General features: G+C 44.5%; 1 protein-coding gene across 2 annotated transcripts in view; it reads left to right on the top strand.

Moving 5' to 3' along the window:
* Positions 1-15,194, top strand: part of CD109 (CD109 molecule) — a 129,109-nt gene that overhangs the window by 76,700 nt on the left and 37,215 nt on the right. For both annotated transcript variants that reach the window (XM_074991009.1, XM_074991010.1), the window contains 7 exons: positions 640-792; positions 2,560-2,634; positions 5,004-5,064; positions 7,279-7,411; positions 9,430-9,547; positions 12,195-12,308; positions 13,549-13,767. In XM_074991009.1, the coding sequence (XP_074847110.1) occupies positions 640-792; positions 2,560-2,634; positions 5,004-5,064; positions 7,279-7,411; positions 9,430-9,547; positions 12,195-12,308; positions 13,549-13,767 (873 nt within the window). The remainder of the gene's footprint in view (positions 1-639; positions 793-2,559; positions 2,635-5,003; positions 5,065-7,278; positions 7,412-9,429; positions 9,548-12,194; positions 12,309-13,548; positions 13,768-15,194) is intronic.

The raw sequence follows: 15,194 nt of genomic DNA, 5'->3' as shown, positions 1-15,194 counted from the left end.
GATTTATTATTTAATAAATTAATTTTTTCCAGTCAAAAATACGTGGTAAAATTTGGTTCTCCAGTTAAGAAAAGGGCAAAATTATTAATCTGAAACAAGAGTACTGAACTGGCATCAGTCCCTCAACTTCACATACATTGTAAAGCTTGTCCTTTACCAAGGAAGTATTGGAATAGCTGTGGAAGGGCCAGCTGGAACTTATGGGTCTGTTGGCTCATTGAAAGTGTAACCAGTGGTCAGTGTGTGATACAAAATTCTCTCTGTGCCCAAACCACAAAGGATAGGATTTTTAACTGCCCCAGCTGTGGAACCTGCCACTTTAGCTCAGACTCATTTCAACTTCAGTGGTCCCTGGTTCATTACTTGTTATTGGCCTAGATAGTAGCCACCACAGTGACAAAGGATGACCATGGGGATGCTGGTGCTTATCAGGTGCAGAGCTAAGGAACCTAAAGATTTAAGATAATAGCACATTAACACTTACTGCCTTCCAGAGTTGGTAGGAGCCATGCCTTCCCCAGCCAAATCAGATTATTAGCTATAACCAATTACAATAAAAAGTTCAGAATTGAAAGCTCTTGTCTGATCCTGAAATATTACAATGTAATTTAAACAAACACATTTTCTACTTTTTCCTAGATTAAAATATCTTGGAGTAAAGATAAAGTCAATCCATCTGAGAAAGTTTTCCTTAAAATAAGTGTAACTGAACCTAGATCTCTCATTGGACTTTCAGTTGTTGACAAAAGTACAAAGCTTCTGGAAGAAAGTAGTGATATTACAGAAGACAGTGTAAGTAAAAGAAAAAAAATGTTGTATGCAATGTATTTCTGAAAGCTATAAGGTTATGGAAATGTAAAAGTTTTTATGTTTCAGTTTATAGATACAGGTAAGTGTCGAATATAATTTTCATACTGATCTTGCAAACTTTACTTGTGTGAACAATTCTTACTCATGCAGTTAGTCTATCAACATAAGCTAATTGCTTATGAGTATAATATTTGTGAGAAGAAACCCTTTGTTTGGAATTATACTTTTTCTATCCTGTAAGTTTTCATTCCGTAGATTTGTTAGAGAGCTAGCATTCCTTTTGGTATTTTGTCCTTTTTTCCAGCATTTTGAAACTTTGTTCAAGAAACTACTCAGTTTTCACAGTCCATTCCTTATCCTTCCGAAAACAAACAACATAGGAAAGCTTTCACACACTTGGACACTTTCAAATAAATAATCAAAATAGTACAGTAAATTGAGGGCTCATTCTTGCTGAAGAGTGAAATTAATTGCTCTTCTCATTTATATTCTTTTCACTTTGTGTCATCAAAGCACCATCAAGTGTAGAGGATAATTGATGATGGATAAAATTTTGAAAAGCACGGAAGTGACCTAAGTTCCACTGAAAGACAATGGGATTTAGACTTTAGGGAAAGTCTACAGTAGACCTGAAACGTGGTCCTAGATATGAAATTCCAGCTACCACAATTGCATAGCTGGAATTGACATATCTAAGATTGACTTATCAGGCAGTCCTCACAGAGAATGAGGAGTGTCAAGGTCGACTGTCAAGTCTTGATGGTTCGATTTCGTGTGTCCCCACTAGGTGTGCTAAGTCAAACCCTGGAAGATCGACCCTGACTGGGTCGATCTTCAGGTAATTATAGACATACCCCTAGTGATTTAGGCGTCTTTAAACATTTTATCTGACTTCATTTGGGTGTAAACCTCGATTTAACAGACTATTGAGGGGGAGGGGTGTCCGGTAAACCTGAAACTCTGTTAAATCAGAAGGTTTACTGTCCACATCCCAGCCAGTCCTTTACCCTCTCCCTGCCCCCCTCCCCCCCAGAAAAAAACACATCCGTGACTCTCAGCTGCTGGAGCTGGAACTGTCACCGCAGCTGAGAGCCCCATAATGGTTGGAGGCTCTGCCATGGCTGGGAGCTCTGCCGTGGCAGCAGCAGAAGCCACTGTGGCTGGTGGGGGGGCCCTGCTGCGGTTGCAGGCTCTGCCACAGCTGGGAGCCCTGCCGCGGCTGAGGGCTCTGCTACAGCAGCAGGAGTTGCCCCTGCTCTAGGCTCTGTCAGGGCCTGGAGGAACCGTCTCCACCGCTGGAGCCGCCACGCGCTCCTACCACTGGGGTGGAGCACATACACGAGTGCCATCTGCCCACCTGTTCCCCACAGTCCCCGTGGGAGGAGCGCGGTGTGGCTCTGTGGTGGGGGGGACGACGGACAGACTCTCTAGCCACAGTGGTGGTAAGTTACCCAATGTACATTTTTGAGAGGGTGGAGGGGGATTTAAGATTTTACGGGCCCTGGTTAAATGGACTGTGGAACTTCGGGGGACGTCTGTTGTTCCCGAAGTCCATTAAATTGGGGTCTGTAAAATGGAGGGTTAACTGTATTGCCTAATCTCATTCATATGGTAACCCTAGTTTTGCAGAGGCAAGAGATCTACTATTTGAGGGCTAGCTCACTAAGTTAACATCCTATACAGTATGTTTTCTCAAGAGAATTGCATCCTGCTTTTACAATTAGCATTACTTCATTTTTCTTTTCTTAGGTGCTCCATGAACTACATTTGTATAACACGGTACAATATTTTGACTCAGTCAGAAGTCCTCTCAGTGTCTTTCAGGTATGATTTTTAAACCTAGGAGTTGGATTTTTTTTTCTCCTTAATTGTTTGTACATCCTCTGTGGAAGGAAAATATTTTAAATACTCCTTGTAAAGTTTGAAATCCGTAGACCAGGGGTCAGCAACCTTTCTTAGGCAGTGTGCCAAAATTTGACCTTTTGATCTCCATGTACGGTCTGAGTGCCGGTGATGCTTTTTAGAATCACTAATAGTCCTACTTACAACAGCTTCATTAATAAATAAATTAAGATGCAGAGATTTAGCATGTAGTATGAGCCTTGGCCTTGCTTTGTCTTGGTGAGTTTTGCCTTGGAGAGCCGTCCCCTGGTACTCCTAGGGGAGCCTCTCCTGATGCTGTCCAGTCCTCCCTCCCAGCCCCACTGTGGAGACAGGTCCGTCCCCTCCAGACAGGGCCCATCTCAGAGTAAGCAAAGACGGTCTCCCTCCCTCCCTCCCTCCTGGCAGGTCTGACCATGACCGTGACCCCTCTTCCAAGGGCAGCAGGTTACAGGGCAGAGGCAGTGGTAGCACATGGAAGGGGTTGGCCAGGCCCCTCCTCCTGGGCCAATATCCAGTCAGACCCTCAGCCACCGAGCCAGGCCCTGCGTCCCCCAGAACCCATCTGACTTGAGCCCTGAGGGCACATCTCTCTCTTGGCCTCGCTCTGCATCACGATTACCTTGTCTGCAGCAGGGACATGTTGTTCTGGATGTCCAGTGGCAGCAACTCCATGCCGGGTTCTGCTCGCGCTACTGGCTCCAGCCCTATGCTCCAGTGGGGGCCCTGTGGCAGGGACTCCGGCCCCAGCTCCATGCTACAGCAAAGACTTTGGCTCTTCCCCTGCTGCAGTGGTGGGGGAAGGCTAATCTCCTCCAGCATGCTACTGAAAATTGGCTTGCGTGCCGCATGTGGCACGCTTACCAGGGTTTGCTGACCCCTGCTATAGATGATGTGCTGGTTTCATGATTTCTACTGAGTTTGTCAAGAAAGCATCAAGTATTTTGGGGGAAGTGTAATTTTTTTTTACAGACGTCTGAAAACTAAAGTATTCATGGAATTTTAATAGATAATAGTGAAATTCATCACTGTGCGCCCATTTTGAAGCAAAAGGTTGTCGGTGGACTGTCAGTCCACAGAAGACTTTGTACTTAATTCTTTTCTTCTTTAAGCTAAAATGTCATAGTCAGAGAGAGGTAGCCGTGCTAGTCAGTATTGTCTCAAAAGAAAAAAGCAGTCAGGTAGCACTTTAAAGACTTAACAAAATAATTTATTAGGTAATTAGCTTTCGTGGGACAGACCCACTTCAGATCTGGAAATAGTGCTGAAAATGAACTGGCATGATGGATATATAACAAAGAGATAGAAAACAAAAACAAAAAAGAAAACTGACAAATCAGCTGTGTGTGTTGGGGGGGGGGGTGAAGGGTGGGGAGAGGGTGAAGAAAATTACTTACTCCAAGGGTTCATCTACAAAACTGGAGTTTTATCAACAAAATTGGGGTTTTGTCGACAAAACTCTCTGAGCATCTGCACTCAAAATGCATTTTGCCAGCAGAAACCATCGACTAACTGTGTAGCTGCTCTGGGGTGTCCTTTTGTCAAGAGAGGGGATCAAAAGATCGATCTGCTTTTATGTATCGATGTGATCTGTTGACAGAAGTTTTGTCAGAACATATCTTCTGACAATAACTTCTGTGGACAGACGCTTCTAGTGCAGGCATAGCCCAAGTGTCTATTAAGTTTAGTGACTTGCCTGAGATCACTACAAATGTCAAAGATGGGTAAGCTGTCTTTCTAATGCATAAGGTAATTGCTATCTCTATTAAGACCAAGTCCCAAAGTGTCAAATTTGAGAATAAATTCCAGTTCAGATGTCTCCCTTTGTAATCTGGTGTTAAAGTCTCTTTGCTGTAGGGTGCAGATTATCAGGTCTTAAATACTATGGCCTACTCCATTGAAATGCTCACTGACAGGTTTATGTGTATTCAGATTCCTCATGTCTGATTTGTGTCCATTCACATTAGTGGATGTACAGGAATATGACCCCGGCCCTTGTAATTGACATGATTGGATCCAGTGATGGTGTCTCAGGAGTAAATATATAGACAGAGTTGGCCATGGGGTTTGTTGCAAGGCAAAGTTCCATGTCATGCCACCGTAAGTGATGCCTGAAGGTGTGGGAAGGATCCAGAATCAGAAAATATATTTTGTTTTGCCATGCATTTGGTTTGCTAAAAGTTCTTTCATGTTATCTTAAAATAGACTTTAATTTAAAAAAGAAAGAAAAACGTTGATGAAGAATGAAGGAAAAGAAACATGAGTACTTAGCGTATCCTGTACTGAGTTATACTGTGTTTTTTTTAATCCAGAAATGCAACCTTTGGGTATTGACTGATGCAGACCTTCCAGAGGACAGGAATTATGATTTCTGTAAGTAATAAAATTCAGCATAACCAAACCATTGCTATCTGCTTGGTCTGGGAGAGTTAAAGATGAACAAATAGAGCCAAATTCTGGTTAGTTACACCAGGAAAACCCAGAGTTACTCCACAGAAGTTATAGACTTATCTGTACATAATTTGATGTAATATAGGAGAATTTGGCCTATATGTTTTATCTGTGATTTAAATCACTTTCTGTAATAATGAGTATTTCGAGGGTTTGTCAGGATTATGTTGTCTGAGGCAGCGTTCCTTCTAATTTTTTCCATCCCTGGGCAGAATAAATTTTGTTATGTGCACCAAGGCACGTGCCGATGTGCACCACCAATAGAAACACATGCTGTCAGATGTGGGTGGCTGTGTGGGCTCTGCCAATCAGCTGGATCTCTTCTGGGTAGCACCTGAGTCTCTCCAGGGAACACTGGTCTGAGGTGACAAAAGACCCAATGGAGCTTGAAGGCAAATTTCTGAACTAGATATTTCAAACACAGACCCTTCTGCCACAGCTGGAGAGAGTCCCTTTGCAGAACCAACATGGTTCAGCTGTTCAGCTTAGATGATTAGATTTGTGTTGAAGGCACTGGAGGTGAGTTGCACTCGGTGTGAGCTCATGGCAGGGCTACCACACAGATCCACTCACCCTCTCTCTTATGTGCGTGGGTACATGACAGCTCCCTTCATGTGACTATGTAATCTCTGTAGAAAATCTCTGCAGCTACCCTACAATCAAAGGAGAAGGATTCCTATAATGTACACTGCCCCCAACTCAGCTAGGTTAGGTCAGATTCTGGAATCAAGATTGAATCTGAAGAGTCTGATCCTGGAAATCCGTATTCACACGAGTATCCATATCCACTGTGACAAGGCCTGTTGACTTCACCCCCCAATGAAAAGAGGTTCGCAGGATTGCATCCAAGATGGTTGGAGAGTTTTGGTATAAATAGGGAGTAAGACTTTCATAAGTGCTTAAATCAGTTAATGGGATTTTAGGCTCCTCATCAATTTAGGTGCTTTTGAACGTGGGATTTAGGCCATTTTGCACTTTTCCCCATGGATTCTATGGTTTCTGTCCATGTTACTGCTGTCTTGACACAAAGAGCTTATAAAGGGCCTGGACCTGAGAAGTGCTCTGTAATTGCAGCTCCCATTGACTTAAACCCTTGGACCAGGTTTATTCATACTGTGGCTGTGTCTACAGTTGGCCAAAATGTCGAAAGGGCCATGCTAATGTTCAAATTGGAGAATACGAATGAGGTGCTGAACTGAATATTCAGCACCTCATTAGCATGCTGCCGTCTGTGGCACTTTGAAAGTGTCGTGTTTTGATTTCACGTGGCTTGTCTACATAGGGACCTGTTCAAAAGGACCCTGCAAATGTCAAAATCAGCTGATAGGAATAAGGGGATTTCGACATTTGCAGGGTCTTTTCAAAAAGGGCCCGGTGTAGAAGATCTGTGCACAATCGAAACACACTTTCGAAGTGCTGCGGCTGGCAACATGCTAATGAGGCACTGAATATTCATTTCAGCACCTCATTAATATTTTCCGATTTGGCCATAAGTCTGGCCCTTTCAAAATTATGGCCTAGTGTAGACGTAGCCTATATGGAGTTTATGCATACCCCTTAAGAAGCCAGCTAGGGTATGTCTACACAGCATTTGGAAGCAAAAGGGAGTGAACCTCCCAGTGTGGGTTGATCAATTTGGGCTTATATTGGTGCTCTAAACAGTGTGTTGAAGTTGTGATTTAGGCTTGAGCTTGATCTGTGAAACCTCTCGCCTGAGCTGCAACTTTAAACGTAGCTGTATAGACTGCTGTAAATGACGTCCTCAATTGAAACTATAAAGGGCGCGATCCATATTCTATGCAGACTGAAGGATGCCTGCTGCTACTATAGACTGTACTTTGAAGTACTAGTACAAGTCCTGCTCGCCCAAGTCTGGTGACCTATCTGGGAGGCTTGCTCCAGAGTGGTGTATAGGTACAGAGCCCTGCCAAACTTAAATGACATATGCAATGTTTTTGTTGTTTTAAAGTGAAATTAACAAAACAATAACCCTAAATTCAATCCCGAAACACCATATGTATAGTTATCAAGCTTCTTGTGAGTTTGGGAATAATTATACACCAAACAAGGCACTAATTTGATTTTGTTTTGCCACATGGAGTTTTCTGATGTTTGACAATAATTTTAATTTTGTAGATGATGAAATGATACCTGCTATTGCAGATTTCGATGACTATTTAGGTACTGCAGGAGGATTTCCTGCTTTCAGTAGTCCACATGTAAGGAAAAATTTCCCGGAGACTTGGCTGTGGATTGACATCAATACTAGGTAAATTTTTAGTGGAAAACAGAGATGTGTACTCTTACTTGCTCTGCATTTCTGATGTGCTTTAGTAGTTTAGTTACTTTCTAGGGACATGTTGCACTTGAACATTTTGAATAGCATTCTGCATTGATTTCAGTGAGGAATTATGTTTTAAAACCTATTATTATTTATCAAAACAGAAAAGCAGTCATGTAGTGCTCAGTATTTATATAACACTACCCTCTAGAGGTAGTAACTGAGACTGGAGTCTACCGTGTTAGGCATTATACAAATACATTTTAAGAGAGGATTTCATCTCGATGAGTTTACAGTAAAAAAAATAAACAGCACAGAGAAAGGGTGGGAGCAAAGGAATTATTATTAAGTCCCCTATACATATAAATGAGACAAAGGGAGATTAATTTATTTACCTCAGCTGATACTGAAGTCTGTGGTGGATTCAAAAGTTAAATCCTACTTTACTGAGTGTCTTCAGCACAAGACATTTCAAAACTGATCAGTTGGTGGCACAATGTGACCTGTGTTGTATGTTGGTACAAGACGCATATTTAACTAAGTACCAGTGTCAGGAGCTTTAGGAAAACAGCTGATACCTGGAGGATATTTCTATGGAATACTAGAAGACTTACCCAGCGTGCCTAAGTTCATCAGGGCCGGGAGCTGGTGGTGTGGGGGTGCAGGAGTCAGGGTGAGGGGTTGGGGAGGGGCTCAGGGTAGAAAGCTGGGGAGGTAAAGGAGTAGGACAGTGAGGGTTGACAATGAGTAGGGGCTCAGGGAAGGGGTGAGGTGCGGGAATTAGATCAAGGAATTGGGAGGAGGGGAGGTCAGGGGATTGGCAGGAGGTGGGCTCAGGACAGTGGGGGTGTGTGGCCACTATCTTCTCCTCGAGGATGGTCTAAGACATGCAGGATCATGCACTTGCCTGCCAGCTTGTCCCTGGGCCAGGGAGGTGGGAGGCTGCATGCTCTGCCCTCTGGCTTCTCCCTTGGCCAGCCGGGGTAAGTGGGGATTACACACCCCACCCATTGGCTTGTCCCGGGGGTGGGGCTGTGTGCCCTGCCCAGTGGCTTGTCCATGGGGAGCTGGAGTAGGAGAAGGGGCAGTGTTCACATAACCTGGCCCTGTCGGTCCTTCCCAGTTTCAGTATGGGGTGCAGGCGAGCTTGGGGGTGAGCATCCTGGGTAGTCTGGCAGTGTTGGGGGTGGGTGTGGCTGTGGCTTCTCTGAAGGGTGGTGGGGCTTTATCCCCACCCGCATACATCGGGGGCTCTCCCCACCCCCATCTAGTATTTCTCTCCCACAGCCAGCTGGAGCCTTGCCCCTTCCCACCTGTTCAGCAGTGGCCTTTTTCCCACCCCATCCAGTGGGGCCTTCTTCCTCTCTTCCTGTCCCCTGCTCTGGCTCTGCAGCCAAGGGCTGGGGAGAGAGGGCTTTGGGCCAGTGGACCAGTAACCCAGTCCAGTGACTGGCAAGATGGCAAGCCCTACCTCTAACCCAGCTGGCCACTCCTGTGGTGGTGCGGCTGCCTCCCAGGGGTCACTCTGCAGCATAGCTCTCCTGCACGCTCACTGCCCCCAAGGGCTGCTTTGCAGTGGAGTTCTGCCTCCTCTCAACCCCCTCCCTTGCCATGTAATGGAAAACCATCTGATTCCAGGCACATACAGTTCTCCTGGTGCAGCCAAACCCCGACCTTGCTTTAACTTAGGATCAAAGTAAGCAGATACCAAATTTGGTGGCCTGAGCTTTTACTGTTAAGGATCCATTCTTGAACAAATGGATGCATGGACGGACAGATGTACTCTAAATTATAGAGATAGATAGAAGGATTTATTAAAGTGAGTAACTTCAAATTCTCTGTTTAATTATTACTTTGGTACCTAACAAAATATTTTTATAGGAAGGTGGAAGAGGAAGAAAAGGTAAACAACAATCTTTCACGTTAAGAATTCATGCTGCTTTTATGATCTATCTTAAACATGAAGCTAGCACTTTTGAAATTCTGATACACTTTGCTGTTGCTAGGTCCAGCAGAGACACAACGATGGAAGTTACTGTACCTGATACTATCACTTCTTGGATAGCCAGTGGTTTTGTAATATCTGAAAACCTTGGACTTGGAATTTCTACTGCTCCTATTGAGGTAACATAATACAATATAATTCTAGTTTATGTTAGAGGGGTAACATCCTAATTTATTATTTTCAGTTTTATTGTAACAAGAACAGCAGCAAGCTGATTATTTGATAAGGAAAACAAAACTTATGAAATGCAATCAAATTTTACACAGAGCTGCTCACTAAAATCTGTGGGAAGCTCTCCTTTAAAGTCCGTGGTACCATATGCCCCCTTCTTCTGTGTGCATTAATCACAATAATGCTCAGTGTTGCAACAACAACATTTCTTACCGGTGTGGGAAGGGAGGGAACACCAGCTAAGTGGAGCACACATGACCGAATCCGACCTCACACATGACTCTGCCCCACCCCCAGTCCAGTTCTCTCACAGTCTCCCCCACCACCCCCTCCAATCCCACGGTACCAGGGTGGGCAGGGGTGGGGACTATATGGCGGCTGAAGGAGCTGCTGGTAGTTCTGATCCTTTCCCTGCTGCCCCTCCCAGCTCTTGCCCCTCCTCCCTCCATGCAGCTGTGCCCGAGGCTGGGGCACGTGTGATGGGGCTTCTGCTTCTTTCCCCACTGTCCCTACAGCAGGGAGAGGGGCAGAACAGCCACCCAGCCCCGCAGCCACGCTGAACACAGAGGCAGAGCTTCGTGAAGCGGCTGGGGGTGGGCTGGGAGCAGCATGCAGCCGGGAGCTGTCAGTGATCTGCTTCTTTCCTTGCTGCCCCTCTCTGCAGGGAAAGGGGCAGCACTCTCAGCCCCGTCCCTCAACAGAGCTGCTGCTTCTCTGTGTATGGGGCTGTGGAGGGGTGAGGGCTGGCAGTTCTGCTCCTTTCCCCACTGGCAGGGGCAGCAGAGAAAGGAGCAGAACGCCAGCAGCTCTTCTGGTTGCCATAGTGCTCCCTGCTCCATTCCCAGGCCTTAGCCCTGGGTATAGGGACAGAGCAACTAGGTGGAGGGGTTAGGGATGGCCAGCAGGGAGTCTTTCTGCTATGCCATAATGGCTAAAAACGACTTACCAGTACAGCATGGCATCCCATACTGGCCCACGTTCACGACTGGTAGTACTGCAGAATGATAGACAGCGATTCGGTGCCATTGAGTGTCTGGCTTTGTTGGAATACACGGCCAGAGCTCCATTATCCAGCACCTCCGTTATCCAACCCGTTCAGGATGCCAGATGGCAAAGCTTTTACTGTAAGTGCATCTGCTTGCTGCTGGCTTTCCTTTCTTTATTTCACAGGTTTAGTTAAAAAATGTTGTACTTGCAGAAATATACCTGATATAGAAAACTCATAAAAATGCAGTCCCATTGTTTTGCTTTATATTATATTCCTCTCTATTGGTACGAAGATATGGACATGGAGAGATATGTTTTTAAATAATCCATTGCATAAAGTATCCAGCACAGCTGAAAGTTGTTGTTTAACAGGATCCCAACGGATGGGAAAGGTCAATGCTTTCAAACCTGGATGTCTAAAGTTAGACTCTTGTATCATTCGAGGCACCCAACATGTGAAGTGTCTTTCTTTTCAAAACTGCCAAGAGCCCAGCTTACCCCCCTGTGAGAAGTGCTAGAAAGTGTGTCTGCGTTATAGTAAAATACCCATGGCTGGCCCAGGTCAGTTGATTCAAGCTCACAGTGTGTCCAGACCTGAGCCCCAAACATCCACATAGCAATTTTATAGCCCTACAGCCCAGTTCCCATGAGGCAAGTCATTTGACTTTGGTTAGCCGCTGGTGTTTTGTTGCAGTGTAGACATACCCAGAGAGTCCTCAGAAAAAAGGCATTTGCTGTTGTACTAATAGTTGCTTTGGCTCATGCCTCAGTCCCATTGTATCACCAGGGCTTCTGGTTTTCATGGTTTCTTAATATGATTTTTGACAGAGGTGGAAAAAGTACCCCAAAAGTTACTTGAGTAAAAGTGCAGCTGCTTTCATGCCTGGATACCTGAATACAATCAAGATGTGCCTTGTTGCATGAGTGTATGCATGCACTTTTATTCAAGTAGTTCTCCAGAGGGACACCAGTGACTTGTACTTAAATACCTCTGCCAAGCAGCTGTACTTTTACTTAAGTAACTTTTTGGGTACTTTCTCCACTTCTGATTTTTGCAGGTGTGTTTTAAAGCAATTTTTGTGTTCTATATACACGTCTTAAACTGTGCACGTGTGTGTGTGTTAGGGCTCTTTCTTTGTATTGTATTGAGTAATCTCTTTGTAATGTTCCATAGTGTGCTGTAGTGTTACAGTGTTTCAAATGGCACTATGTTAAACCTTCAGCGTGCATCAGCAGGATTTACGCCGAGCAAGTAATAAATATTAGTGTGCTTTAGAAATCGTGCCATTGTGGTCCACAGTACCGCTGTGCATAGACAAGCCATGAACTACAAGTAACTATTTCTGATGTTTGGTGATTATTGTCTAGACACTGTTTTCATTTTTGGGAGCGTTTTATTACTGTTTATCATTTAAAAACCAAAACAAAACAGAATCCTGCCTACTACCCAGTACCAATTGTCCAATAGAAGTAAACTTGTTCTCTTGTCAGGTTTACGAATGGGGAAGTCTTATAAGAACAGGTCTGTATCTAACCTGCCTGCAGGCAATTGAACAGCTAATGTGTGACCACAAGGGTTCACTGTTGTGTAATGATTTTGTTTTCCAGTTAGAAGCTTTTCAACCCTTTTTCATTTCCCTGAACCTTCCCTACTCGGTTACCAGAGGCGAGCAGTTTATTTTGGAAGTAAACATCTTCAATTATTTGAAAGACGCAACTGAGGTAAAGAATAGGCAAACTCTTTTTTGTTGGCATTTTTTCCCAACCATTTTACTATGCTTTGATGTTTGTCATTTCTTCTAGAGGTGCTCTTTAACATGTGAACTATTTGCTACAGAAGTGAGGAAAATCTCGTTTTCTACATTGCACTGAAATTAGTCAAACAGACTATATTTTTGGCTTCCTCTGAATGGGGCAGGTAAAGAAAAAGGATGCTGAGTTTGACAGTTAGAGCTATGTGATACATGCTATATTCTTGAGCCCTTCCGATTGGTGTATGTTAGTTGCCTTGAGGTTCTGAAAATCTCCAGCTCCCTTCAGCTTTCCGTTCTTTCTTTTTCTCCTTTGTCACTTTTCCATGTGTTCTTGTTCTGATTCTTGGATATTGCCCAGGCATTGCAAGGCTTACGCATGCTGTAATGAGTGCATCCCACTGAGATCCTTACTGTTTCTTCAGTGAGTAAATGGTACAGTAAACCCTCAAGTTATGCAGGTGGTTTGCGTTCCTACAACCTCTGCGTAACTCCAATTTTCATGCACGTCGGGGAGAGATGGGAACCAGTCTGCCACCTGGTTCCTGGCTCCCCTGGGCTTGCAGGAGCCAGGAACCAGGGGGCAGTTTGGTTCCCAGAACCTCACCACTTGTGGGACCTGGGAACCAAGTGATAGCCTGGTTCCCAACATTTTGCTGCTTGCGGGACTCAGGAAACTGACCAGGTCATTTTCCCAGTTCCCGCCAGCTCAGGGTAGCCGGGTGGTTCCCAGCTCCCCACTGCTTGGGGGGGACCTGGGAAGCTGATTAGCCATCAGCTGATCAGTTTCCCAGGTCCGCAAGCAATGGGGCACTGGGAAGCAGGCAGCAGCCTGGCCCCCACTCCCCTCCCTTTGCAGAGCTGTGAAACCGACGACGTCAGCAGCCTGGTTCCTGGTTCTCCTCTGCTCCTGGGAGCCAAAAAACTGACCAGCCCACTAACCGGCGTGACCAGAACGGCTGTGGGAAGGCACGGAGAAGAGGCTCTTAGCTTGCCTAGCTGCCCACAGCCGCAGAGCAGCTTCAAGTTGTGCGTATCTCATGTTAAAGCGAGTTACGTGCAACTTGAAGCTGCATATTTTGTGGGTTTTCTGTACAACTAAGACATTTTTAAATACACACAGAAAATTAGAATTTATGTGTAAAAAAAGGGAGTGCCCAAGATTAACAGATTTTTTTCAGTTACAAATATTAATTGTAGTTTTTTTGTAGGTTATGGTGACTCTTGACCTCAGTGACACATTTGAAATTCTTATCACATCCAATGAAATAAATGCTACAGGAAACCAGCAGTCTGTGTTGGTACAGAGTGAATATGCAAAGACTGTTAATTTCCCAATCAAACCAAAACAGCTGGGAGAGATTCCCATTAAAGTGACAGCAATATCACCCACTGCTTCAGATGCCATTCTCAAGAAAGTCTTAGTGAAGGTAAATATTCAAAGGCTTGGGTAATTTCAAGCATTCAGAGGTGGTATTACTTTGAAAAGGATGATGTTGTGAAAAGGCAGACCAATGGAATATTTATCTGCATTTTGCCCTGAAGCTTTCAGAATGGGTGAATGATTGTGGTAAGTTTTTCTTTTCCTTCATCTGCTTTGGATGCCATTTCAAAAGTGTAAATTAGAAATAATAGCTACATTTTATAAACCTTTGATTGTGTGCCTGGGTGAGTATGGGTTTTCAGGACTGCATCCATGGATGCTACATTTATATTATAATCCAATCAAAGAAAATCAAATCAAATACTTTTGTTCGGAGAAAAAGTTTCATAGCACAACAAGACTAACACAGCTACCTCCCTGAAATTTGTCTTTAATGGCACAGTAGACTTTATTTGAACAGATATTTAACATGACAAATTCTGCATTCGGTGGCGTGGGGGGTGGAGAAAGTTACTCATAAATGAAATAAATGAACTTAGATTCCCACCCGAATTCTGTGTGTTTTACGCCAATGTGACCCTATTTAAGTAGTGTATAAGGGTCCAATCCTATAGTGTCTGCTCAGACAAGTTATTTTCACTCACAAGAGCAGTCCCTTGAAATTCAGTGAAATTTAATAAGGGTTCAGACTTGGGCTCTTAGGGTAAAATTTATCCATATGTAGAGTCCAGGCATATCACCTGCTAAACAGCTTGGCACTGTTGAAGGAAGCCAGCCTTCGAGCCCAGATAGACTCATGCTAGCACAAGCAGACTAGTGTGCTCAAAGTAGCAGTGTGGATGTTCCACTAGATGCACTAGCTGTAGCTAGGTGATGGCATCCAGGCCTGCCTGGTCCCTTGGGTCTAAGCTCAGGTGACTATCCCCTGATACCAGTCTTGCTGCAACAGCACATTGCCATTTTTGTGCGGTGGCTTGAGCAGAGCTAAAGCAAGTCTGTTTGGGAGGCCTGCATCCAGCTGCAATGTAGTTGAGCCTGAAGGTACTTATATGGCTTCTGTTACTATGATGTCTGAGCACCTGACAATCCTTAACGTATTTATGCTCACAATACCCTGTGAGGTAGTGAAGTACTATTATCCCCATTTTACAGGTAGGGGACTGAGGCACAGACCAGGCAACTTGCCCAAAGTCACAAAGGAAGTCTGTAGTGGAGTAAGCACTTGAACCTGCGTCTGTGGCCAGCCACGTAACTACTGAACCACTTTCACTTCCTCCTACCACTTTGGCCTCTGCACAGGGTGAATTTCCCCCTGAGGGCAGAATTTTATTCTTTGAGCTTGACATTCTGTGAAAGAACATTCATGTGTCCTAGAGTACTCTGCTTCATTGTCCCCATCCAGAACCCATTGAAGTCAGTGGAGAGTTTCTCATTGGCCTGAGTGGACTTTGTATCAGGCCCCATATATTAGTA

The sequence above is a fragment of the Carettochelys insculpta genome, chromosome 3 (assembly GCF_033958435.1).
Source record: "Carettochelys insculpta isolate YL-2023 chromosome 3, ASM3395843v1, whole genome shotgun sequence".
Lineage (NCBI taxonomy): Eukaryota > Metazoa > Chordata > Testudines > Carettochelyidae > Carettochelys > Carettochelys insculpta.
The sequence above is the reverse complement of the archived record's forward strand: the minus strand, read 5'-3'. Positions and strand labels throughout refer to the sequence as shown.